We start from the raw sequence: 24,554 nt of genomic DNA on the forward strand, positions 1-24,554 counted from the left end.
GATCAAAGCACAAAACGCTATCAGCAAATAAAGTCACGATCAAGAACCTAAGCGGCGATCGCAGACATCGAAATGCTCAATTGTTATTGCTCCGGCGCCATTGGGTCACATCTTGATATTGCCGATGGAAGGGAGCCACTATCACTAAATAATTTAGATTCGTACAATTATAATATTTGGCACTGACTATTTTGGGCGTGCGATTAAGGCTTTTTGTGGGGGGTAGCGATCTTGTGGCCCCTGATGAATTTTGTAGGACTGAGATAAAGAAGGGCTGATACAATCAACTGCCAAGGAAGAGAACACAGGGGCCCGTAGCACAAAGAACAGAGTGCCAATTGACGGACCAGCATACGGCGGCAAATGCCAGCAGAATAGCTACGGAGAGCTTACCTGGTAGCGACCCACTAATTGTTCCTATCTTAACGATGGCTACTAAAACTGTTAGCGCGTCCAGAACCGACTAAATCCTCTCGTTTGCAGATGCACATTCCAGCCTACACTTATTGCTAGGGGTGCTTAAGCCTGCAATGCAACTTCCCAATCCAGCAGCTGTGACATATGGGAAAAATAAACTTCAAATCAAGGCAATACCCAGCAGCACGTAATGGCCACAAACCAAGAGCAGGTAACGGCGAAAATAGAGTCAGATTGGCGCTTGAGAATAATTCAGTTACTCCAGGGATCGACCGTGGAGATTTATTTCCCACGGCCAAACCACTGATAGTCTAGGCTACACATTCTAGAGTCGAAGCACAGGGCTAGGAAAATATTTCGGAAACCGTAGAAATAATCCCCGTGCCTCTGTAGTTGTCTTTAGTGGTCTTTGCTAACATCATGCACCCACGTCGTAATTTTGTGACATAAGTCTATTTGATCAGCTTCTTACGCGAGTCTATCTGGCGCTAGAATTGGCGAGAGTAATGGCAAGGCATTTTGCAAAAAATAGCTCCAATGCAGCTCCCCAAACCACACTATCTCTATCTCTAATACTGCAATATCCCCAGCAGAGGCTTTCTAGCGTAGCGGCAGTCTCGAGCTCAACCCCAGCAGCCACACAGTTGAAATCGAATTGCTATATAGAGCCGCCGTCTCGTCCCTGAAATCGGACAGCCGCAGTCTTTGTATACCCGCCGCTTTGCGTATTCTCCATCAATTTTGCATCGTAGCTCCCGCTGCCCTCTTGGTCCTTGTCCCTTTCGTCGTCTAACTCGTGACACATTCTCGACGGCCTCCACGCGGAAATTCGCCAGCAACCTCGATTCCGCTTCCGTCTGTAGGATACTGGTCTTGTGTCGCTACCCCATTACATCATCGTTTGTCAGATTCAGTCTTTTTTCCGAACCCTGTCCGCTCTAATTGTGATTCTCCCCGAGCATTTAGTTTCCAATCCGTGTTAGAGCAACCTGGTCTATCTGGCCGGCTCTATTCCTGTATTCATGCTCTTTATTGCTCTAGTCTAAACCATTTTGTCCTTTTCAGATTTCGTGATAATTTGAATGAGGTGTAAAAATAATTTATCTTGCTTCTGACATCTCCAATTTGCATTTCTTAGCAATAGTCAAGTCTTCGTCTCACAAATTTCCCGCCTACAGTTTAGTGCCTGCGTTGACAGACTTGGTCCGAAAAAATTATTACTTCATAAATTCCGGTTTAAATAGTCAAAAGAGCCGCTGCCCGCTTTCTTTACATTCTAATACTAGGGGCACAGAGCTCAATTCTCTAATTCTTTTCCACAAATAGCGATGGTCTCTCCGATACTGTCGCAGTCAAGTACGACGCCCCTCGCTCAAGAGGCTTTGTCCAATAGTCCCGATAGCATCAATAGCGAAGATAGCAACGAAAACCCAGTTCAGCGGAACGAGCTAGAAAACGCTTCAGCGAACTCTACTTCCAGCATAACTCAAAGTAGCCTCGCAGCTGCTGCGGCCGAGAAACATCTCATCCGTAGACGAAAACACAAAAATTCCAAACTCGGCTGTCCCAACTGTAAAAAGAGAAGAGTCAAGTGTACCGAAAACCTTCCGGCATGCTCCAACTGTATCAAACATAAAGTCAAGTGTGGTTACTTGGACTACACGGAAGAGCAGCTCAATGAACTCCGACAAGCCAAACTAGCCCAGGACTTTGATGAACTAACTACTTCGGTGAGCGGCCATGAACGCGATGCCGATGGAGCAAGCTCGTCGTATTCTTCGACTACGTCCTCCGCCCACGGCTCAATGTCCGGCGCTGCTTCACAGAACGTCAAGAAATCTAAACCGAAGACGAAATCACTTTCGGCTCCTAATAAGGCAACAACGGTCGTAGTTCCAAAGAAGGCTGCGTCGTTCGCAACGCCTTCCATTCCTCACTCAGGCACCGGGTCGGGCGCAGGGTCCATAAATGCTCCAGAGTCCGTTGTGACAGGCACTGGATTTGAAGGCAACGAGTTCGAGTACTCGGCCGATTCTCTCAATAGCATGTTTAATTTCCAGCAGCAGTCCATCACCCAGAACTTCGACAATTTGTTGAACAACTCCATTAACGACGAGGTGCCCATTATCTATCCCGTCTACTCCATCAATAATAATAATATTAACGGCATTAACTTTGGCAGTAACGACGACTCTAATAACAATAACGTTAACAACTTCAACAATGTCGGTGTCAACATTAATAACATGAACAACATAAATAACAACATTAATGGTAATAATAGTTCGTTCCTCAGAGATGGGTATGCGGACAACATGATGATGGTAGATCCTACGGCCGTTGACTTCTCTAATTCGGCCTCTTCGTTCACTATGTCAGAGAACTCGATCGACTTCTCAAACCCAGCAGCCTTGAATCCCGACAGCTATGTAGCATTTTCCAACGTATCGACTATACCTCCATCACGAGTAACTCCAGCTCCGTACGCCTCAGCTTTGCCAAATGCAATCAGGTCGAATACTACATTCACTGTTATTAATGGAGAGCAAATCGACTACCAAGAGAAGCTCTTGGAGGTCGTTGGGATCTTGGGTCCGTCTATCGATAACGGAACTTGCCCATTGCCGCAGATCCGCCACTTGTACTACGTGTGGTTGAACTCGTTTATATATAGATCGTATACATCCGAGATGATGTTCAGTTGCTTGATCAATTTAACGACAAACTACCTCATCACAAACTGTTTCATCAACTCCGACTCGTACAAGAAACATTTGCCTCCTCAAGGCTCTTCTACGACTTCGTCTGAATTGCCGTGGGATGAATCCCACCAATCGCAGTTTGGCGACAAGCTATCGGTGCTAGTAGACAAGACGAAAGCCAAGAACGTAGCCATAGTCAAGTCTATCAAGCACTACGCTAGAGTTATCAAGGACATGCGTTACTTCTTGAACAAGAATGAGGACCCAGATTTGTGCTCAAGTGTCTCGTACATTCTTAGTTTGATGTCAATCTACGATCCAGAGGCTACACTTAATAGTTCCAACTGTTTCAGAGACGGACTTTTCAGCATTTTGTCGTACAACATCAACTTGACGTTGAAACGTAAAGGCGACATAGGTATAATCATTACAACGCATCTCAAGTTGATGAAGAACATCGCCAGATCGGTGTACTTGCCGGGATATGATCCAGCTCTTTTAATTGAATTCCAGTCTGTCTTGAACAACTTTAGTGAGTTGATCAGACCAGTCATCAACAGAGTCAAAAATTACGTACTCAGCAATAACCTAGCTCCTGTTGAGAAGTTGCGATTTGTTGAGGAGAAACTTGTTGATTTGATCGACTTCACCGACGACTGTATCAACAAGTATATTCCTGCTATATACGACAATTTTTCAGACATCGACAAACAGCAGGAGTTGTTGTTTGACATGATCTACAGGTGGGTCAGATTCTTTCCTTCGCGGCTAACAGTGATCACGCCTGCCTCCGATCCGTTGGAAAAGGTGCTCTATTTGTTCTACAAGGTGTTGAAGAAGTCACTCTATGCCATTTTTCCCCAAGTCAAGTTCTTCTTCTTGCGTGACTTCGACAGTCCGCTCATGTTAGATGTCTTTGTAGTGATCAAGGATGTAGACATATTCTTCGAATACTTGGAACACCCAAAAACGAACGTGTTGCCTTGGGAGTTGTATGGCCAAATTTTGCCTGAGTTGAAGAACATGTCGTCGTACTTGATCAGATTGGTCACGTTTTTGCAGATTCGTGTTGGTTTGTTGTACAGGTATGTGGTGTATGAACAAGTAGCAAAGGAAAAGTTCCCTATCAAAGATTCCCGCGCCTGGAGAGATTCAATCACCGATATTGAGGGAACGAGACAAGAGTTCAATAAGGTCATTGGACTCAAGGAAGTGCCGATTAAGTCGTTTCTTAAGACCTACATCAAGGTAGAGAACTATCCAAGGCTTCTCCAGAATGGCGAAGATCCATCCACTCAGGGCCACGAATGTATTGAAGCAGAAGTAGATTTCCTGACGCTTCAGCAGAGTGGTCTTTTGAGAGACGATTTCAACATCATGGCAGCTATGATGAAAGGTAGTTAGTTTAAGAAGTTTACGATTCACGATGTAATATATGAAGTGAAGCTCGGTGGAGTTTCTGGTGACAAGATTGAAGTAGAGTAGAGGATTTGGAATTACAATTTGTAATAGTGATGAAGAATGTTGGTTTATATTAGTAAGACATATGCTACAGTACCTGTCTGACAGCTTAGGGTATAGTTGTATCTATATGGTGAAGCAATGCAGTGATTCAGAATAGATTCTAGCACCAAAATTGCAATACCACCTGAATTTTCAATAAATTGAAGCTCGTCGTAGAGCAGTACTGGCAGAGAAAGCCGTGCTCAATCCATGGCGATGTCGCAGATCTGCTGGTGTCACCAGTGAAGGCAATATTTTGCATCCATCTGTTCACTACAGAAAATAAGCGGCAAGATGCTAAGAAATCGGAAGCTGTCAGTGGCAGACGCACAAAACGGCTAGGCGCCCAAATCAAATTATCAGAGATTACGCGCTGAGTCGTGCGCAGACGCCAATGCTCAGTAAAAACTTATTTTTGCAGGGCCAGCTCCGTTTCTCTATCTCTGTCTAAATTACCGTAGAGATAGGAGCACTGCCGCTTCACCAGTCTATAATTATACTCTTAATTTTTATGGCTCGTATAGTATCGTACTACTGTCTGATGCTTATAAATAGATTGTATCTGGATACTTTTGCTGAACCGGTTTGATCTGATTTGCCTCGGCATCTCAGTTCCATTTTTACTTGTCCTTCAGTCGTTATTTTCCTCACTATTCTCTGCTGCGGACTGGTGACGTCTCTCTATTTTCTCACTATTTATTCTCGCTATTTTCTCACTACTGCTTCACAAGTCCCGCCATTTAGTGACCTTTCGCGCATCTCTCGTTTCCAGCGTAGTGTTTCTCCAAAAACAATTTTGGAGTCGTCTTTTTCAGAGGACAGCAATCAACAACATACACAAATAAATTACCCTCGTATTCAAATAGCGACGACTCGTAACATCAGTTAGATAGCTCATATACTCACGACACTATGGCCGATAATACCGACGACTACTCCTACGACTACGAGTACTTGTACAAGATCGTCTTGATCGGCGACTCTGGCGTAGGAAAGTCCAACTTATTGTCACGTTTCACCCGTGACGAGTTCAACTTGGAATCCCGTTCTACTATTGGAGTCGAATTTGCCACAAGAACGTTGGAAATCGACGGTAAACGAGTCAAGGCCCAGATTTGGGACACGGCTGGACAAGAGAGATACAGAGCCATCACTTCAGCCTACTATAGAGGTGCTGTTGGAGCCCTTATTGTGTACGACATCGCCAAAACCGAAACATACGAGTCAGTTTCCAGATGGTTGAAGGAGTTGAAAGAACATGCGGACGCCAACATCGTCATCGAACTCGTAGGGAACAAGTCAGACTTGGACCACTTGCGAGCTGTTCCTACAGAGGAAGCAAGAAACTTTGCCAACGAGAACAATTTGCTTTTCACTGAGGCATCTGCATTGAGTTCCGACAACGTCGACTTGTCGTTTCACCAGTTATTGAAGAACATCTACGAGATGATCTCCAAGCACCAGTTGGACACTAACGACGGTGGCTCCAACAAGCCTACGACCGGCGGTCCTACCATCTCGTTGACTCCTGCTCCACAGGAAAAGAGGAGTAAGAATAACTCCAACTGTTGTTAGACAGACTGTTAGACAGAAATCACTGTTAACGATCTGTTAGACAGAATACTGTTAGACAGACTACTCAACTGTTGTTAGACACAGCAGCGTAGAATAGCACAAATAAACAAGCAAGATTTGTAATTCAATGGCTGTGTTGACCTTAGATTCTGGTGTTGTAATTTAGTAATACATATATTTAACTATGGTACATAATAGTATAAATCATAAGATCTATCGAATACTCATAGAGTATATTCTCCTAGAGTGATGTATACCCTTATAGAATACTGACATACAAGCATTTTAGTATGCCCTATATCTGATCTATACTATTCGGTATTTACTGACGTCTGAAGCCTCCCTGAGGTTTCCTTATAGCTGGCACTCGTGCTTTGACACTAACTGGAGTCTTTAATGGTTTGGAGATACCCTTACCTCTTTCTAAGCCCAATCTTTTCTTTGGATCCAATGGTGGAGGGCTCTCTATGCTCAATGAGACAATCTGCTCACCTCGCAAGATTATCAAACCCAAAGATCTCTTATCAAATGTAGGATCGTGTTTGCCGTCCGAGCCAGCACTTTTCTTCATCGAAACAATAGACTTCTTAGTGATTCTTGTTTCTTCAGTATCTGAAAGTACCAAATTCAAGTGTTTATCAAAAGCTAAAAGTGATCCTATAAAAAAGCGGTTGTCTATCGTCGATATTTTGAGACGATAATGTATCAAATCCGACATCTTGGTCGTTTTGGTAATGGGCAATGACGACTAGAAATAGTTAGTATCGAACAACATTATGATATTGTAGACTGAAAAATTCTAAAACAAAACTGAAACAAGTTCAAAATTCACCAGAAGAGCCAAGAATTTTCCCATTCAAACATCATAAAAGCAAAACGGAATCATGCATACCATTTTATATCTGAATTACAATAAATCTCTATATTTATATTTCATAACTATTCCATTACTTCAAACTCTTCTCTATTAAAGTCTACAAACCAAGTTGGTGATATTAGTCTGAGCACGACTTCTCCAGCCAAGATTCCAAAAGCTACAAGAACCAAATTGAAATTTCACTCCGCTTTTTCTACAATTGCAAAACACACGAAATAGACCCATTGCTATGTCTGAAGAAAAGAAAGAGGCTGTAGTTGAGCCAAAGGCTGAGGAAGTAAAGGAAAAAGAACAAATAGAAGAAAAGGAAGTTGAAGAAGAAGAAGGCACTAACAAGAGAACCAGTGAAGAGAAGGACAAGAAGAAGCACAAGAAGAGAAGAAGAAGACAATACGACGATGACGTTCCAAAAGACTCAGAAACTAAAGAAGCTGCTGAAGATGATGAGGAAGAAGAAGATGGCGAATTTGACGAAAACAACTTGGAAAACGAAGAGGATGTAGAAGATGACTTGGCTGAGATTGATACAGCCAACATTATCACAACCGGAAGAAGAACCAGACGTAAAGTAATTGACTTTGCTAAGGCCGCAAAGGAATTGGATGCTGAAAATGGAGTTGTTAGAGAAGATGACGAAGAAGAAGAGGATGGAGAATTTGAAGTTAAGGAATAGTCATATAGAGCAGTATACTAAACAATGTACAATAAGAATTCTGCTATGACAGAAGTTGAAGTAATAAAACCGTTCAAAGTGTTCTAACTGCATTGATTGTTCCCAGTAGAACTGTTGTAGATAAGTATACTATTAAATCTAGTGGAAGTATTATACGGAGAGATTTCTGCTGAAATTTTGTATGCTGTTACCATTATATTACTAGAATTCATAGCTAATACGCGATTATCGAAGAATTTACTACTAGAGACCAGTCCTCTATTATCATGTCACTTCGGCTGACACTTCCAACTACACTTTACTAAAATATTAAACCAAACAAATGTGTATTCTAAAAAAAAAGTAAAAAAGAATAACATCAATTTTAACTACATTGACAATATGAGAGACTAGACGTGCGAAATTATGTCTATATGAGGAATTTTGTTAAACCGACCTTAGGTTTGCTTTAAGGACTCTATTCCTTGAAAGAAAGCATGCTGAAAAAAAGAACATCGTACAAAAATGATTAGGAGGAAGATAACGAGTATGACTTTTTTTTGCAATTTTATAAGTTTTATGAGGAGCGAAAAGATTGTGCAGCAGATGAATCATTGTATTATAATTTCTCTTTACTGCTGCTTTGTAAAGATAACAAATGGACTTGGGTTGGACACAAAAACTTTGAACTGGGTGTATAAGTCTATGATCTGTGGAGCAGAATGGCCAATGTGAGTCTAACGTAGCAAACCAAGCCCAATTATCGTCTTAACTAAAAAGTCTTGACAAGAAGCTTAACAAGAAGCTAGGAAGTATGGGTTGGCGTATCCCACAAAACTGTTTGGATGATGAGACAAGAATACGCCACTGTTAGGTGCTTGGAATGCTAGAGGATGGTGGTGAGGAACGGCATTGCCCACGTATTGAATAGCAGGATCGTTGTTAATGTTGGAAGGAGCATACACATTTGGCTGTGCGTAGCTCCAGATGTTGGTAGACGATGGATGCTGCTGACTACCAGACCACATCATAGCAGATTCGTGGCCATACTTCACAGGAGACGTCACGACTGGTGAAGAGGGATAGTAGTATTTGCTTTCGTTTTGATACACTGGCGAAGAAGGAATACTTGATAACGAATTGTGCGAGTACTGGTGAGACAACATGGGTGAAGACGTTGGATAATAAGTTGAAGATGGAGAAGCCACTACGGGGGAAGGTTCGGAAACAGGAACAGCACCTGCGTGCAAAGCTTCCGGCTTTCCGTACTTTTCCAACCAAGTCTTCCAACATTCTTCCAAAGTTAAGATGTTAGACTCAAAGTTGACTACGTTCAAGCTCCATTTACATTCCTCGAGCCAGGTTTTTTCGTACTTGTTCAACAACAGCAACTGTAAGCCTGTGGCGCCACACCATGACTTGTTAGTAAACGTATTGTCGTCGTTGAACTTGTTGGCAAGGATGAGGGCTACGATCAAGTAAATGAAGATCTCATGTTCGTTCAAGTTGGAATGTTCTAAACTCTTCTTGGATGAGAATCTCTGGTTCATATACTCTAAAGCAATAATAATGGTAGATTTGGGTAATCTTGTTGCAAAGAGAACAGAAACAACCAAGCCTTCGAATTCTTTTGTAGGATTCCGCTGTTGTTTCAACATTCCAAATGCACACCAGCTCAAAAAGGTAGACATGTTGTTCAAGTCGTACTCCAAAACAGGATTAATACCGCCATTTACTTGAGGCTGTTCTTCCACAGCTCCAGCAACAGGAGCGGGAGCATGAACAGAAGCCGAGGGAGTCGGAATTCCATAAGAAACTGGACCCGGATTGACGATATGTGGCATTGAAGAGCCGCCAACCATAATGGGCTGTTGTAAGTAAGGTGCCTGGTATGTAGAGTACATTGATCTTGAGTGGTTATGGCAAGCAGCCTGGCCGACGGGCGGCTGGCAGTACGAGTTTGGTGTAGCGTACAGGGGCAAGAAGCTGTAGGAAGAGGTGGCTCTGTGGCCAGCCGTTCCCAAGTTATGGTGGTAATAGTTGAGTGGCTGTTGCTGTTGAGAATGAACTTGGTACATTTTGAGATTTATAGTGATAAGATTTTGATAATTGACTCAGGTTATGAGTGAAATGAGATTAAAAAATGAAGATTGAAAGTATAACGACGACTTAGTGAAAAGGTCGTTGTGGTTTGCAAACGGGTGAAATAAGGATAGATATCCAGAAACAAACACCAAAAGACTAACAAGAAATGTTAATTGAGACTGTTGAAGCGTAGAAGATACTTCAGAACACAGGACCAGGACTATAGTAAGGTGAGGAATCAGCTGTGTGCTTTTCTTAAAATTAGGCACAGCTAGCAAAAACGATTAGTCACAACACAAGCGCAGAATAAACTGTGGTTATTTGATGTATCACGCTGAGATGCTATCCCAGAAAGAATATGCAACTACTGATTAACTTGATTCAAATTAATCTGAGGAATCTCAGTTAAAATTGCCAGGTAAGTTTGTAATTCCTAGAAATTTATTAAGCGTAGCAGTGCGATTTCGATTTGAAAAAGCTAATGTCTTATGTTCTAGTTACAAGCTAATGCAACCAGATGTCGATTCAAGATCTTTTCAAGGAGAAGACCCTACTACCGCTGGGTTTGTTTGGTGGACCTGGCAGGTGCGACGGGGCTATACTCTGATTTGTAATGGTAGCACTACAATCAGGAGAAGGGAGGAGCCCGCTTTTTGTAAACCGTTTGTTAGAGGTTTGGGTTTGTTTTTTGTGCTACTTTCTTGTTCCCTGTCAGTGGTATTGTCTTGTGTCAATACCGGTTCTGATCTGAGGTGAGGTCAGAGGGATCCAAAAGAAGTTGCTGGGTTTGAATGGGTTTTATGGCCTAAAGAAAAGAATCCAAAAAACATTTGAAAACCACTCGAATCACCATAAAAATTTTGACTCTGAGTACGAGCCTGAATTTTTTTTTTCGGGTCTGACAATTCGTATTCGGCGCGCACACGACCCACACCAGCACCAAAACGAGGTCTGGACCGCTGCTGCGTGCAGGCGCAAGCGGTTTGTTGATGGTTTTTGACGATTTGCTGGTGGTTTTTTTCTTTTTTCCGGTACACACACGCGCGGGGGGGTTGCAGAGGTCACAGAATTAGTGGCTATCCTCGTGGTGGCCGAGTATGACTGGCACGGAAAATCTGGGTGACGCGGAAGAGATGGTGGGTAGCCCGCGGTAGCTAGCGGTAGCAGGCGGAAATATTAGCGAGACTCGGGGCGTTTCCCAGATCGCTCTCCTTATAGCCCTCCCAAATCTTCAGTCTCAGCTGGCCTTCCCACTTAACCAGCTGCTACTACTGAGTCATACTGGCTCTGGACGATACTGCTGCCCTGCTGCTCCCCCCAGGGCTTTGTAAGGAGCTCTACACATTTACTCCTATTTCACAGCTCCTTGTTACTATCTGCATCGCCATTTCTGTTTCCAGTACAGGCCCCGTTTGTGGCCATCGCATTTACTCGTACGGGTTTTAGCACTAAAAAAGCTTCGCAGCTTCAGCTCTCCCAAGGGCGGAGACTCGGCTCGTGCCACTATTTTGTAGCGGTCTACTGACGTCGTCTGGGAAAGCGGCTCCAGCCTCCACGAGCCTACTGACCAGGCTCTTTCCTGGCGACCCTCCCTGACTTCTAATCTTTATCTGGAAGACTTTGAGTTCGCAACTTACACAGCCTTGGCGCTTATCAGGATCAGAAACACAACTTTTGTGGTGGCTATTTGGTGCAACAATTTGTGGCATCTGGCCCTTTCTCCGGCTGATCTCTTTCTGATTGCAAATTGGCGAGAGAAAAAAATTCTTCCCGCAGCCTCATTAGACCTTCCAGTTAATTTCAGTCTAAAACTATTAGTTATTATTCCTGGACGAGTGGCTGGGTTTATTTCGGGCTACGGTAGTCAGGAGGTGCTGCTATATCGTATTCCTTCTGTTCTTGTCCTATTAATCTTCTATTTCCAACTCCGTATCTGTCTCTCTTTTTTTTTGGTATCTCAATATCTGCTCTATCTGTCTATATCTGCTCCACCTCGCTTCTCCCATCTTTCTCCTATCTCTCTCCCTATCTCTCTCCCTATTTGTCTCCCTTCTTTCTCCTTTCAGCCTAACTTCATTTACAGATCAGTCCTGTGACACTCCTTTTGTGCCACTCGATTTCTTGACCGTTTGATACCCACTTGCCTAATCGAGTAGCCTAATTGGAAATGTTGGCCTATTCTGTCTCCTGTCCATGCTACCAATTGCCCTGCTCCTGCTCCGCATTCTCTTACTAAAAACTCAAGCTGTCGTACTACTCTTAAATATGGAGCTTGTCACCTTCTCCCACCTCACTACAATTGCCACTTCCTCCAATTGCCACTTCCTCTTCTGAGTCTGGCCCTTCAAGTGTGTTGGTCCTTGATGCCCCGCATTTTGATACCGATCTTGAATATCTCTGGCCAGTACACGAGCATACTTCTGCTTTGACAAACTCTGTGGTATTGCGGTCGAAACCGAGCTCTGTTCCTGGCCACAAAGTCACTTCTCTCTAGTCCCAGCGCCTGGATACCAGAGAATTCAAAACTCGCACAATTCAATCGGTATTGTCTCTTTTGGTGCCTTTCCATCACTTTTTCTCCTTCACATATACCACATATACCACTTGCAGTAATAATGTAGAATTGAGTAAACGAATATTTTCTTTAGTCTTTCTTTCTATCGTTCATTCTCTCTCTTCACTCTTTGACTCGTTTCGCCAACAAATTCTCTTCCTCTGTACATTCGAAAACAAACACTAATTTCTCGTCTACCAAATCTACCAAACTTTTCGCAGCTAACTTCTACACCAAATCACCAATACACACACTTTAACCAAATAGTCCTCTTTTTACGTAGCTCCACCTGTGCAATAACAGTTCACCAATTCCAACTACCAAACCATACACCTACTCTATCGTCCCCACGTTAACATCCTCACGCTAACATCCCCACTACAAGTACATCTCTACCAACACCACCATCAGACTTAGACGAATGCGCGCTACCATATTTTGCAACAATAAGCACTACCCCGATTAGGCAATCTTGTAAACACTGCTCGAAGACCAACATATTCCAGAATCCATAAAACCAGAGATGTTTACGATATGATTCCTAAACAGAGCCATCGCAGGACTCAGGACTATACTGGCAACTCCCTTCTACCCAACTGGAAATGTCTACCATCCCGTTGTATCTCCAAGTCAAGGCCAGTGGCCCACTTGGATCGAGTCTGGCTGCAACTCCCGAACAAACGGCTGCAACTCCTTTATTTCAGATTTTGTCTGACACCACCATTGAGTTTCAAGACAAACAGTATGACTTCACGAAAATCTACAATGGCTCATGTATCAACGAGTTCCGCCAGATGATCGATAGCGACGAGTCTTCTTGTTTTATCTTCATGGGACCAACCGCAAGTGGTAAGACTACTACGTTAAAGAGAGTCCTTAATGCGAAAGTTGCACAGTTGGCCAACTCTAAGACCATCTCGTTCATCACAGCTTTTGAATTAACTGCAAACAAGCACATTGGGGACTTATTAGGAGGAACAGTCTCCAAAGTCAAGTATTTGCAATCTTTTGAAAACCACTTGAGGAAGGAGAAAGTGGACTGTTTGAAGAAGGGCCAGGATGCACTTGCCCATATCTTCTCAAAGAGGTCTACTTCGAGAACAGCGTTCAACGACAAGTCCTCCAGATCGTGCTTAATTGTCACTTTTTCCTATAACAACAAGAGAATGACGTATATCGATCTCATGGGAAACGAGAAGTTCCAGGTTGAATCGAGCAATATTGCCAGCTCTCCTTCTCACTCGAACAGATTCGCCAACCTGAATATCTCTTCAATCACCCAATTATTGACCAAGAAGTCGTTGACTGGTCGTTCTTCTAACTTAATTACCAATTTGATCTTCAAGAAGGAAGAAACGATCCATAACACCCATATCATCTTGCACTTGGACAAGTATGGTGATGAATCTTTGGCCAAATCGACTCTACACAATATTGCTGACCTTGTAAGCAGCTTCACTTTGTCGTCTCCCTTTAAGAGTCCTCAACAAACATCTAAGAAGTATCCTCATTACGCCATGCCAACTGCTTCGTCTCAATCTCCCATCAGAATGCTGTTTGCATCTCGTAAGAAATTGAATAGCCCAGCAAAGTTGAAGTTGGTACCAAAATTGAGGAGGCCCCTTTTAGCTACTAAACTGTTGAGATCGCCAACTACTCCACCTTCCAGTAATTCATTTGTGTTCTCTTCTCCGGTGCAAAGAAACGGTCCTGCCTTCAAAGAACAGAGAGAGTTGATTCTCGACTTCAATGCTGTTCAGATTGCCAACTTGAAGAAGACTATCCAAGAGCTTGAACTGGACAATGAACAGTTGAAGGGAGATGTAAGAGAGCTTGTGCAGCAGTTGACTGCCCAATTACCAGAATCCAACAACGAGTTAACTCTCATTGAGAGCGACTCGCAAATCGTCCAGCTTCGCTCAAAGATTGAACAATTGAGAAAGATCAATGACGGCAATGATCAATTAATTGAACAACAGAGAGCCATTGTCACTGACATAAAAGACAGCATGAAGGCTTTCAAAGAAGACTATGGTCAATTTAAGACTAAAATTCTGGCTATTCGTGATAACATGTCCGACTTAGATCAGCAAAACCAGAACCTTCATGTTCAGATGAAACAAATTAGAGATGAGTTGGAATTATCTTCTATGAATAATTCTACCTTGAAGTCAGAATATGAAAAGGAACAAGCCCTTAGAGAGTCTAATCAATCTCAATTAGAAGAAGCATTGTCAAAGTTACAAACATTGTCACTTGACTTGGACACGGCTCAACAACAGAAACTTGCTGTTGAGGAAGAAAGAAATGCAAAGGTTTCAGAAATAGAAGAGTTGCAATCTTCTTTGAAATCAGTTAGATCCGACAAAGAACAGCTTGTCACTGACTTGCGCATACTTCAAGAACAGAAGGATCAATTGGAAGTACAACTCGGTAGCCTTCAAAGTGAACTTTCAGAAGGCAATGAGAAAACTTCTACTTTGAGAAATGACATCGACAGTGTTAATAAAAAGATGGAAGAACTTACTGCTGAACTACAAGGTAAGGAATCTACCATTACATTGTTGAACTCTACACTTGAAGAAAAAGAAGAAGTCATCAGATCTTTAACGGCTACCATCGAGAACTGCGAGATTTCAATCACTGAATTGAAGAACACTATTGCTGATAATGAAACCAAAATCTCATCCTTGATGGAGCAATTGGACGAGCAGAGTAGTATTATAGAACAATTGAAGACCAACCTTGTAACCGAACAACAACTCAGTCAAACATTACAACTTCAAATCAACGAGAAGAATTCTGAAATAGCTTCTCTTCGCCAAGAATTGGAACAGACTAAAGAAGAACTCAAGTCTATCAATTTGCAATTCCAGAACTCAAAAGAAACAGTGGCAATGGAAAATGAAGTACAGTTCGGCTTTATCAACGATCAATTGAAACAAAAGAACTCTCAGATCGAAAAGATGAATGCCCAATTATCTCAAAGAGATAACCAGATCAGCAGTCTCAACAACAAGATTGCTGGTTTAGAATCTGATCTACAAGCTTCTCACTCCAAGTATGAGTCTGCCACTGGTGCCTTGAACATCCAAGTCATTGAACAAAATTCTGAGCTTGCTGACAAGAATCATGAAATAGCTGTTTTGAGGAATAAGGTAGTTGACTTAGAATCACAGGCTGTTGTGAATGCTGAAACATGGCCAGTTGCTCAAAGCCATCAAAATAAGTTCAATGACAATCTCTTGGGTGCTCCATTGCTGAACAAAATGGATATGTTGTATCCAGAAGCAATTAATTTGAGCAAGAGCCCATTCAACCCTTCTGACATCTTCCAAGATACAGTGAATATCAGGGAAGGAACACCTGATTCGTACAGCTCATCGGCCTCTTCCTCTCCAGACAAGTCCAAAAACGTATTGGCTCCTTCCAACAATTACAAGTCTCTTATCCATGCCATGTCCAAAGAAAAGAAACACAAAAGAAAGGGATCCAATATCAAGAACAAGAGCAACAAAAGAATCTCAGCTTCTAACCACCCCGTAACGCAATTCTAACGTTCACTCTATGAACTGAACAATTTCTGACGTAACCTATACCATTTTTACTTCATCTATCTATATGTGTTTTTAATACCCTAATATTACAATTTTTAGTTTACTGTCTTGTACTATTCTTCAATCATAATAATATACATCAAGTATATACCAGCTTCTGATAATAGAAATCTATTTTTGAGAACAAATTGGATTCTTGTAAAACTCCACCTGTTATAGAACTTCATTACTTGCACTTTGTACAGAAGTCTTTTACCAATAAAGTCGCTTACAGGTCTTCTAATGTACCATTCCGATCTATTCTTTTAGGTCAAACTGTTCTTCTGTCACTCATGAAACGTACAATTGGTCCTAAACCAGTGACCTCTACTGTCTTTTCAAACCAACTCAACAATAAAGCACCCTGTTTTTGACCATAGCTTGTATCCATGGTCTTGTACAAGTACTTTACTAACGTATCCTGTTGGGAACTGTCCAACTTCTTGACAAACGACGACAAATCATTCAAGTTGTGGTTGTTCTTAATCGAACATAAGATCTCGAAAATCGTTTCAGAGTGCAAAGTCTTTGTTTTTTCATCAGCAATGTATGGAGCATGATCCAATGCAAGTTGTAATGCTTCTATGAATTGGCCAGAAGATAAGGCTGATCTTACTTGTTTGGATATGGTGACAATTTCTTCTTGAGAAGTACTTGGTAAATCTGGTATCAATTCTTCCTTAGATAAATGGTTTTCCGGCTCGTAAGCGTCGATATCAATTCTTCTCCAGTCTTCCATATTTGTGATGTGTTATATGTTGCTTCCAATTGATGAATTGCGGCAATTGACTAAAATCACTGAAATATTATTGCGGAGTCGATTGAAGATGTTGGCTATGGATTTGACTAAAAGGGCGAGGTTGATTTTCTGAGTCACGTGTTCTATAATCATGAGACTCACCTCCGAAAGACTGTCCAGATTGTCCAGAGATTCTTTCGCTGTAACCATAGATATGGAGTCATGTAGACAAAATTTGGCTTACAATGCGAGAGAAATAAAGGTTCTGTGATCTGTTTCTTGACATTTTTGTATTTGAGTCTCTCTTCTACTAGAATTAAAATTGGATTTCATTTCAAAAATCGCTTCTGTATAGTTATAAATCTAGGACTGTATATATTCCTATTCCTATTCCAATCTGTACCAAACAGTATGGGAACCACTGTTCCTAACATGTACCTTGACAATTAAGTTAGGATAAACTTCTGTCTTTATGCCTACTAGCTTCTTGGGATGTGCTGATGTGGTTTACATATCTCTGAATTTTTTCTACTGTTCTAAAGTGTATATTTCTATATGATCAACACTAGCTCTAATATACATTGTTGTGAATGAACAATCACAGATCTGATGCTGGTAGGACAGAAGACTTCCCAAGTTCTGAAGTACGGTCAGAATCATCACGGCATCGTCCAATCCGAAAGCGGATTTCTTTGTAGACAAATCTTATTATCTTGTTACTTTTACCCTTTATACCTTTGTCTTAGCTCTCTTTGTGGTCTGTATCTCTTCTTCTGCCTGGTCTTCTGGCGATTTGCTTGTCGAGCTGACCTCAGCAACATGTTCATCAAGGAACTTCAAAACGTCGTTTCGTAATTGCAAAGTATCCACAACAATCACCACCAAACCGTCGCTTCCTACCTCGTATTTGATATGACCTTCGTTAGGTATGGCTACTTTTTCGTCAAAAGTGTCAAAAAAGGTATTGACGTCTTCCATACTCTGGATGCTATCCAAGAGACGTTCTTCCATCTCACCCTCGGGATGCTCTGGTGAGTTGACTACTATTATGATTCTCAAAGGGTTATCCAAGTCTTCATCTGGATGCTCCAAATGAGCAGGAAAATCTTCGCCGTCTGACATTTTAATGAAAGGTTTACAGGTGCGGTATCTGACACAATTCAACAGCTTCCTGGCTTGGTTTGGTCACCAACGAACAATTCCTGAACGTGTCTACAAGAAGCTTTTCGTGATCTTTAGATTTCAAGATTGAAAATTCAGATAATTTTCAGAACTTCATCGATTACCTGCATACACTACATATATATAACAGGCTCCAGTCTACGATTTTGCAACTCACAAATACACGAAATACATTAACCATAACTAGAAATCAGAGATATGGAGGCGACGATTGCAAGATGAGATTGTTCAGCAAAGTACCAAAGACCAAAAAAAGCCAAAATTATAGAAATGCATTAATTTAGAAAACTACAATTTCAGGTTCTCCCTGGCCATATCTAGTTATTCGGCCCATTCCTTGAACTGGTTGATCAAGCCCTTGGTTGATTGGTCATGAGTGGTAACCTTCTTGGAGTTGTCTTCCAATTCCTTACCGATAACCTTGGCCAAGACCTTGCCCAACTCGACACCCCATTGATCAAAAGAGTTGATGTTCCAGATGGCACCTTCAACAAATGTCAAGTGTTCATAGTAGGCGATCAAAGCACCCAAGGCAGCTGGAGTGATCTTCTGGGCCAAGATAGAGGTGGTAGGTCTGTTACCGGAAAAGACCTTGTGAGGAACTAAGCCCCCGGTAGCACCCTCGGCCTTGACCTGGTTTTCGTCCTTTCCAACCATCAAAGCTTCAGCTTGAGCAAAGAAGTTGGAAGCCAACATCTTCTGGTGCAAGTTGTTTTCGATTGGGTTGTGCGATTGAGCAGCCAAGATGAAGTCGGAAGGAATGACTTTGGTACCTTGGTGGACCAACTGGAAGAACGAATGTTGGGCATTGGTAGCTGGCTCACCAAACAAGATAGTTCCAGTCTGGTAGTTGGTGAAGTCGTTACCTCTGGTGACAGACTTACCATTGGATTCCATCGACAATTGTTGCAAGTAGGCAGGGAATCTGTGCAAGTATTGGTCAAATGGAGCCACCAAGTGGGTCTGTGCGCCAAAGAAGTTGTTGTACCATACCGACAATAAACCACCCAAGACTGGAATGTTTTCAGCCAAAGGAGTCTCGGTAAAATGCTTGTCGAGAGCTTCAGCACCCTTCAAGAAGTTGTTGAAGTTCTCGAAGCCAATGAAGATAGCAACAGACAAGCCAATTGCAGACCACACGGAGTAACGACCTCCGACCCAGTTCTCAAATCCGAACATGTTCTTGGTGTCAATTCCGAACTTGGAAACTTCGTCAGCATTAGTAGATAAGGCTGCGAAATGCTTAGCGATATGGGCCTGGTCCTTGGCAGCTTCCAAGAACCACTTCTTGGCAGAATTGGCGTTGGTGGTCGTTTCAGCAGTGGTGAAAGTCTTGGAAGCAATCAAGAACAAGGTAGTTTCTTGGTTCAAGTTCTTGAGAGTCTCGGCCAAATGGGTACCATCGATGTTGGAAACAAAGTGAACATTCAAGCCAGGCTTGGAGTAGGCCTTCAAGGCTTCAGTGACCATAACTGGACCCAAGTCAGAACCACCAATTCCAATATTGACTACGTCGGTGATGGCCTTACCAGTGTAACCGGTCCAGGATCCGGATCTGATTTCTTCGGAGAACTCCTTCATGTGTTGCAACACATCGTCGACTTCGGTGGCTGTGTTCTTGCCATCGACTTCCATGACCTTCAAGGCTCTGTTTCTCAAAGCAACGTGGTAAACGGCTCTGTCTTCGGTCTCATTGATCTTTTCACCTTTGAACATGGCGTCTCTCAAGCCCTCTACATTGGCTTCCTTGGCCAATTGCACCAATTGGGCCAAGATCTCGTCATCTACCAAGTTCTTAGAGAAGTCGAACAAAATCTTGGAGCCATCGTAGTTGGTGAACGTCTTCGAAAACTTGTCGAATCTGGACGCATCCTTGTCGAAAGCTTCCTTGACCTGGAATTTTTCACCGGTGGTCTTGTAGGTAGCTTCCAAGGTCTTCCAGGCTGGCAACTCGGAGGCAAGTGAAAAGTTGGAGAACGACATTGTGCAATTGTAACGTATACGTGTAGCAATGGTTGTAAGGTTCAATACAAACTCGAAAAAAACCAATGCCTCCAAGGAATCCTCAACTCTTTATATTGGCCTCACTATATAGTGGAAAATGCTCGGAACTCCCATACTTTATTTTTCGCAAATCGGCCGAATCTATTCCAGCCTGTCTGCGTCCGGATTGTATACTGCGGCATGGGTGCAAATGCCCTGTTCAAGGACAGTCCTTCCACCAGGTGATGCCTTGGAATCAGGTAATTAACACCCACACAGGATGGAGTGGTGACTTCCACACTGGGCCCAAGTGGGAAATATGGCGGGAGGTTTGCCGACGAGAAAACTGGGGAATGTCTTTGTAAGCGAACTCCGGACTGTTACTAATGCCTTTGACGTTCCATAGCAGCCGAGACCTGAGATTCAATGAAGTGAATTAGACAGAATTGACTGGAAGTACTCGCTTCAGCTCGGATCTCTACTTTACTAACATTTAGTCATTATCCTTTCTGTCCTTGCCAGTTCTTCTCTTTCGTGATGGTTCATAGCTTCATTGAGGAGTGAATATCCTGCAGACACCTTCTAATAGAGTCGGCATCTCTTCTAATGAACAAACAGCGTGCACCTTCCGGGTCTCGTGAACACGGCCGGAACTCTTGCGGTTGCGTTCAGACCAATACTCCAGTACTCAGTACTCTTTCTCCAGTATACCAGGAGGACACCATAGAGAAGGTGGTGGAAAAAGGAGAAATTGATCACGTGATATTCTTCAATTTTCCGTTTCCCTCTGATTGTTCTTTATCTGTAAGTCGGTTTGAACAAAATGAGGAAAATAATAACAGTCACTGCTTCAGAATCAAAGGTCTTTTTACGTTTCTTTACTTATTTCAATACTTCAATGAGCCTTTTATTGGCTCATTTACCTCCTTAGCTGATCCAGTCTAACAGAAAGGCTGGATCTCATTGAAGTCCTGCACACTGATCAAGCACTATCAACGGCACAACTTCATATCTCTTAAAGTTTAGAAGATGTAGAGTTTTTCATATAGTTGTTGATAATTGAGTGGTATCAGATAGTATTCTCACGATCTGCTGGTTTTCCCTTTAATTGATCTTTTTCACAAACTGCTATGACAGGCTTGGCTTCTAAATGGGCTACAGATGACTCTTTAGTTGAAGAAGCTAAGAAACAGGATGAAATTAAAAATACTCCTGTGGAACAAAAAACAACACTGATAGAAAGTAAATGGAGCAAGCCAGTAACTGTTGGAAAGAAACAGACTTTGGTGAGTAAATGGGCAGATTCTCCTGCTGAAGAGACCTCAAAACCCCCAGTAGCTAAAGAAAGCCATCACCAAGAACATCTGACTCACAAACCGAGTAGGTCTAAAGAACCGAATAGATCTAAGGAAACAAACAGACCCAAAGAACCAAAGTCGTACAGAGATCACTCGAAAGAAAATCAACATGCTGACAGTGGAGCCCATACAAGACTGGGTAGATCGCACGGACGAACGAAATCAAGAGACGTTCAATATCTGGCTCCAGAAATACCTGTACAAGAAAGAGGTCCAATGACCAATGCTGCTGATGCATTTGCTGCCAGAATTGGTGTTCCAAGTAAACCTGTGAACCGTGTAGTTGAAGAGCACGTGGAAGAAGGTGATGGTTTTGTCACTACGGATGAAGAGGACGAGGAAGAAGAGAATGAAGAAGAATTAGAAGAAGTACCAGTCCTTTCTGCTGCACAATTAAAGTCAGCTAATGTACTTGCATCAAGGCTAGGAGGGATTTCATTGAAAGAAAATACTATATCAAAGAAAAACACTCCTGGTAGACAGACTCCTACAACTAAGAATAAGCCAGATACTAGAGGTGATTCCAGAGATAAGAACCGTAAAGATGAAAGAGGAACCAAATCCAAGTATGAAACACCGCGACAGAAGAAAGAAAGAGACCAGCGTACTTCTCAGAATGAGGAACGTAGACGTGCACAATTGAACAAAGAGGCAGAGGAGAAGAAGGCTGAGCAGGAAATGTTGAAAATGTTGGATAAACTAGATGCCAAAGAGATAGACTGGGTAGACTTTGAGTGAGAATCGATCTGTGTCAGATATATTGTAAATTATTTACGAAGCCAATAATGAATGTTGTATTACTACTATTAGAAGATCAGAAAGCTATTTCTGTAGTACTTGAAGTATTGGAAGAAACAGTAAACGGTTGCTATTTTTGTTAAACATTGAAGTTAGCGGTAGTCAAGGAGCTATTAGACTACTAATGTACCAATATCTGAAGGACTATGTAGCTGGAATGCTCATCTGAAAACAAGATCCGTGATTTTAGACTTGAATGGGTACGTTAATAATATCATAATAAACCCACAATTATCTGTTGTCTTGCTTCAAGCATGCACTGAAAATGTTTGGGACGCCTGTTAAGAGACCAAGCTTGGGAAACCTGAACGTTCAAGAGGTATGAAGATGATTTAGCAAATATTTGCCAGGTTATCTTCTCTCGTCGGAACATATTTCAATTCAACACTGGGAGACAAGTATTTCTATCATTGACTTTAATTTCACACTGCTGCACTCTGAGTTATGTAATGTTCTCAACTATGGTGGTCATAACATTGGCGGTGCTAGACGTCAAATGGTAGAGTGGGAAACGGTTGCGAAAGTTGCAACCGGTTTAAGGTACAGGAATTTGTGTAATCTTGGCTATAAATATTCTGGGATAGATAATGTGAAACAGAACAAATTCTTATCATCGAAAGTGCCTTTTGAGCTACTCCAATGATTTTGACATTCAGAACTGACTTTAAATCATTATAATTTGAAGTACTGCGTTGGTCTAAAGATTGTAGAGCTCCCACTTAGTCGATTCCCTCTTTTTGCGAAATGATGATTTACTTCAACAAAACCACTAGCTTTGATTGAAAATGTGGATATAGTATAGTATTGGAAGACTGTTGGATAAAGTTTATATATTCCTGTTTTTGAAATCGTGAAATAAATAAGTTTGATATTTTCGAATATATTCGCTGTTTTCTTCCGTTAACTACAAATTTGTGTAACTAAGATATAAAAACTCTCCCTTTTCAATATTGTAGTTAAATTCCAATTCCAAGATTTACAACAAAAGACACAATTGCCGTGAAATCGCCAGAGTATTTCGAGAGTAACTCATGAATCCAAGTCCTCCTAGTATCTGATTCCACTGAACCCCCCCACATTATTTTCGCAACCGTCCCAGCACGTGACGAAAATACTATCATATCATTTTTCACCTAAAAGTTAGGAAGTATCCCAACTGGAAAGTACTTCTACACCAACGTTTTTTAATAAATTTTATACGAAACATCATTCCATTCCTTGTTGTAGTCAGAGTATCAATACTAGACTATGCCAATTTTATCTCTGAGCATTGCAATTTCAACTAGGCTTGGATATTCACTTATCCCCACAAACTCCTTGCTAGCCAGGGCCACGCTGATCCACATATCGAGATCACGACCTGTATTACTGAAAAAAACAGATGCAAAAATCCAAATTCGAAAGTACTACAATTCTTCAAGCCACAGCTACAAGCAGGAATACGAGAAGCAGAAATATGACCAATTGATAAGAGATCAGATAATCCAATCTTCATTGGCTGGTTCTTCATTGGGCTCTGGAGGGCATGGAATCAAGGACAACAGACGTCTTTCTTTGAAGACAATCTTTTTGTTAATAGCCACATCAAGCTCACTATCTATGGTGATATACGTTGCCATCCAGCTTTTGAAATTCCAAGATGAAGACGCAAATCAGCCTGTATCGAGAAAGAGAATCTTTCTCCCATTCTGGGTCAACTCTAATTTGCTATACCAAAAGACGTTTTCTTTTCCAGCTGGATTGAGTTATCTTGACAAAGAGTATAAAGCATACCTTGAGACAGAAATGGCACAATTAAACAAGTTCAAGACGAAATCGGACTACGACAACTACATTGAGATCTTTGAAAACGATAATATCCGCTTCAAGGTGTTGGAGCAAGTGTCTTCGAATTTAAAAGTGAAGCAGGTCTTTGGGTTGCCACTTGTAGTAGAAAAACCGGCAGATTCGAAGCTCCAAATTTGGTTAGAGACTAAGTATCCTAGTGTTTCTGGATTAGAAATAACGATTGAAAAGACTAAAGCTACAGAGCAGTCCAAGAAATCGACATCCATATCAGCTTCATGGACAGTGAAGCTGATCAATATCGTGTCTATAATCAATGGAGCATTAGTACTGATGGGATTGAAACTTGATCGTCTCGATAATTCTGAGGCACAACTCAAGACGAGCGAAAGAGGCAGTGGGAAAATACACGAAGTGCCGGTTGTAGACAGAAAAGACAACCTGATTGTAAATAAAAATCGCGACTACAATGTGATATTCTCTGGCGAACTTATCATCAAAGACAAAAACCAGTTTGAGCTGGGTGTGTTGAAGTATGAGGGATTGTTTGACTTTGACCATCTCATGATCAACCGAGGAGTGAAGATCCACAAAATGGAACTTTATATGAGGCACAAGAGCAATCCAAACGAATTGGTGAAGTACAAGATCATGTAAAAGTGAGGGAATTATGAAACTACGACAACTAAAGAATGAATATGATGACAATGAATAGATCTTGATGACTGGTTAATTATTACAAATACGA

At 41.8% G+C, this 24,554-nt stretch overlaps 10 protein-coding genes across 10 annotated transcripts; 5 read left to right on the top strand and 5 right to left on the bottom strand. All coding sequences in view use genetic code 12, as the record gives it.

Annotated features, from left to right (window-relative positions):
- Positions 1-1,402: 1,402 nt before the first annotated feature.
- Positions 1,403-4,523, top strand: NAF2.2 (Zn_clus Fungal Zn(2)-Cys(6) binuclear cluster domain; the record flags this gene model as incomplete). The annotated part of the gene is made up of 4 exons (XM_001385529.1): positions 1,403-2,147; positions 2,244-2,437; positions 2,600-3,275; positions 3,330-4,523. Exons 1-4 carry the CDS (start codon positions 1,746-1,748, stop codon positions 4,521-4,523), a joined length of 2,466 nt encoding a protein of 821 aa, XP_001385566.2. The 5' UTR covers positions 1,403-1,745.
- Positions 4,524-5,465: 942 nt separating this feature from the next.
- Positions 5,466-6,412, top strand: PICST_68134 (predicted protein). The gene has a single exon (XM_001385530.1). It carries the CDS (start codon positions 5,535-5,537, stop codon positions 6,195-6,197), a length of 663 nt encoding a protein of 220 aa, XP_001385567.1. The 5' UTR covers positions 5,466-5,534; the 3' UTR covers positions 6,198-6,412.
- Positions 6,413-6,519: 107 nt separating this feature from the next.
- On the bottom strand, positions 6,520-7,092 carry PICST_32971 (predicted protein; the record flags this gene model as incomplete). Its single annotated transcript, XM_001385869.1, has 2 exons — positions 6,520-6,945; positions 7,090-7,092. The coding sequence occupies 2 exons, from the start codon at positions 7,090-7,092 to the stop codon at positions 6,520-6,522; spliced, it is 429 nt and encodes a 142-aa protein (XP_001385906.1).
- A 211-nt stretch (positions 7,093-7,303) lies between these two features.
- Positions 7,304-7,747, top strand: MTR1 (Predicted mutarotase; the record flags this gene model as incomplete). Its single annotated transcript, XM_001385531.1, has 1 exon — positions 7,304-7,747. One exon carries the CDS (start codon positions 7,304-7,306, stop codon positions 7,745-7,747), a length of 444 nt encoding a protein of 147 aa, XP_001385568.1.
- A 309-nt stretch (positions 7,748-8,056) lies between these two features.
- Positions 8,057-10,611, bottom strand: CLG1 (cyclin-like protein). The gene has a single exon (XM_001385870.1). The coding sequence runs from the start codon at positions 9,802-9,804 to the stop codon at positions 8,521-8,523; it is 1,284 nt and encodes a 427-aa protein (XP_001385907.2). The 5' UTR covers positions 9,805-10,611; the 3' UTR covers positions 8,057-8,520.
- A 5,621-nt stretch (positions 10,612-16,232) lies between these two features.
- Positions 16,233-16,700, bottom strand: PICST_61268 (predicted protein; the record flags this gene model as incomplete). The annotated part of the gene is made up of 1 exon (XM_001385871.1): positions 16,233-16,700. The coding sequence occupies one exon, from the start codon at positions 16,698-16,700 to the stop codon at positions 16,233-16,235; it is 468 nt and encodes a 155-aa protein (XP_001385908.1).
- An 807-nt stretch (positions 16,701-17,507) lies between these two features.
- PICST_9444 (predicted protein) lies at positions 17,508-17,822 on the bottom strand (the record flags this gene model as incomplete). The annotated part of the gene is made up of 1 exon (XM_001385872.1): positions 17,508-17,822. A coding segment is annotated over one exon (315 nt), but the record flags the coding sequence as incomplete, so codon positions are not given.
- A 213-nt stretch (positions 17,823-18,035) lies between these two features.
- On the bottom strand, positions 18,036-19,906 carry PGI1 (phosphoglucoisomerase). The gene has a single exon (XM_001385873.1). The coding sequence runs from the start codon at positions 19,863-19,865 to the stop codon at positions 18,204-18,206; it is 1,662 nt and encodes a 553-aa protein (XP_001385910.1). The 5' UTR covers positions 19,866-19,906; the 3' UTR covers positions 18,036-18,203.
- Positions 19,907-20,995: 1,089 nt separating this feature from the next.
- On the top strand, positions 20,996-21,961 carry PICST_32978 (predicted protein; the record flags this gene model as incomplete). Its single annotated transcript, XM_001385532.1, has 1 exon — positions 20,996-21,961. One exon carries the CDS (start codon positions 20,996-20,998, stop codon positions 21,959-21,961), a length of 966 nt encoding a protein of 321 aa, XP_001385569.2.
- Positions 21,962-23,269: 1,308 nt separating this feature from the next.
- Positions 23,270-24,463, top strand: PICST_32979 (predicted protein; the record flags this gene model as incomplete). The annotated part of the gene is made up of 1 exon (XM_001385533.1): positions 23,270-24,463. One exon carries the CDS (start codon positions 23,270-23,272, stop codon positions 24,461-24,463), a length of 1,194 nt encoding a protein of 397 aa, XP_001385570.2.
- Between the last annotated feature and the right edge of the window lie 91 nt (positions 24,464-24,554).

Source organism: Scheffersomyces stipitis, chromosome 6 (assembly GCF_000209165.1).
Source record: "Scheffersomyces stipitis CBS 6054 chromosome 6, complete sequence".
Classification (NCBI taxonomy): Eukaryota; Fungi; Ascomycota; class Pichiomycetes; order Serinales; family Debaryomycetaceae; genus Scheffersomyces; species Scheffersomyces stipitis.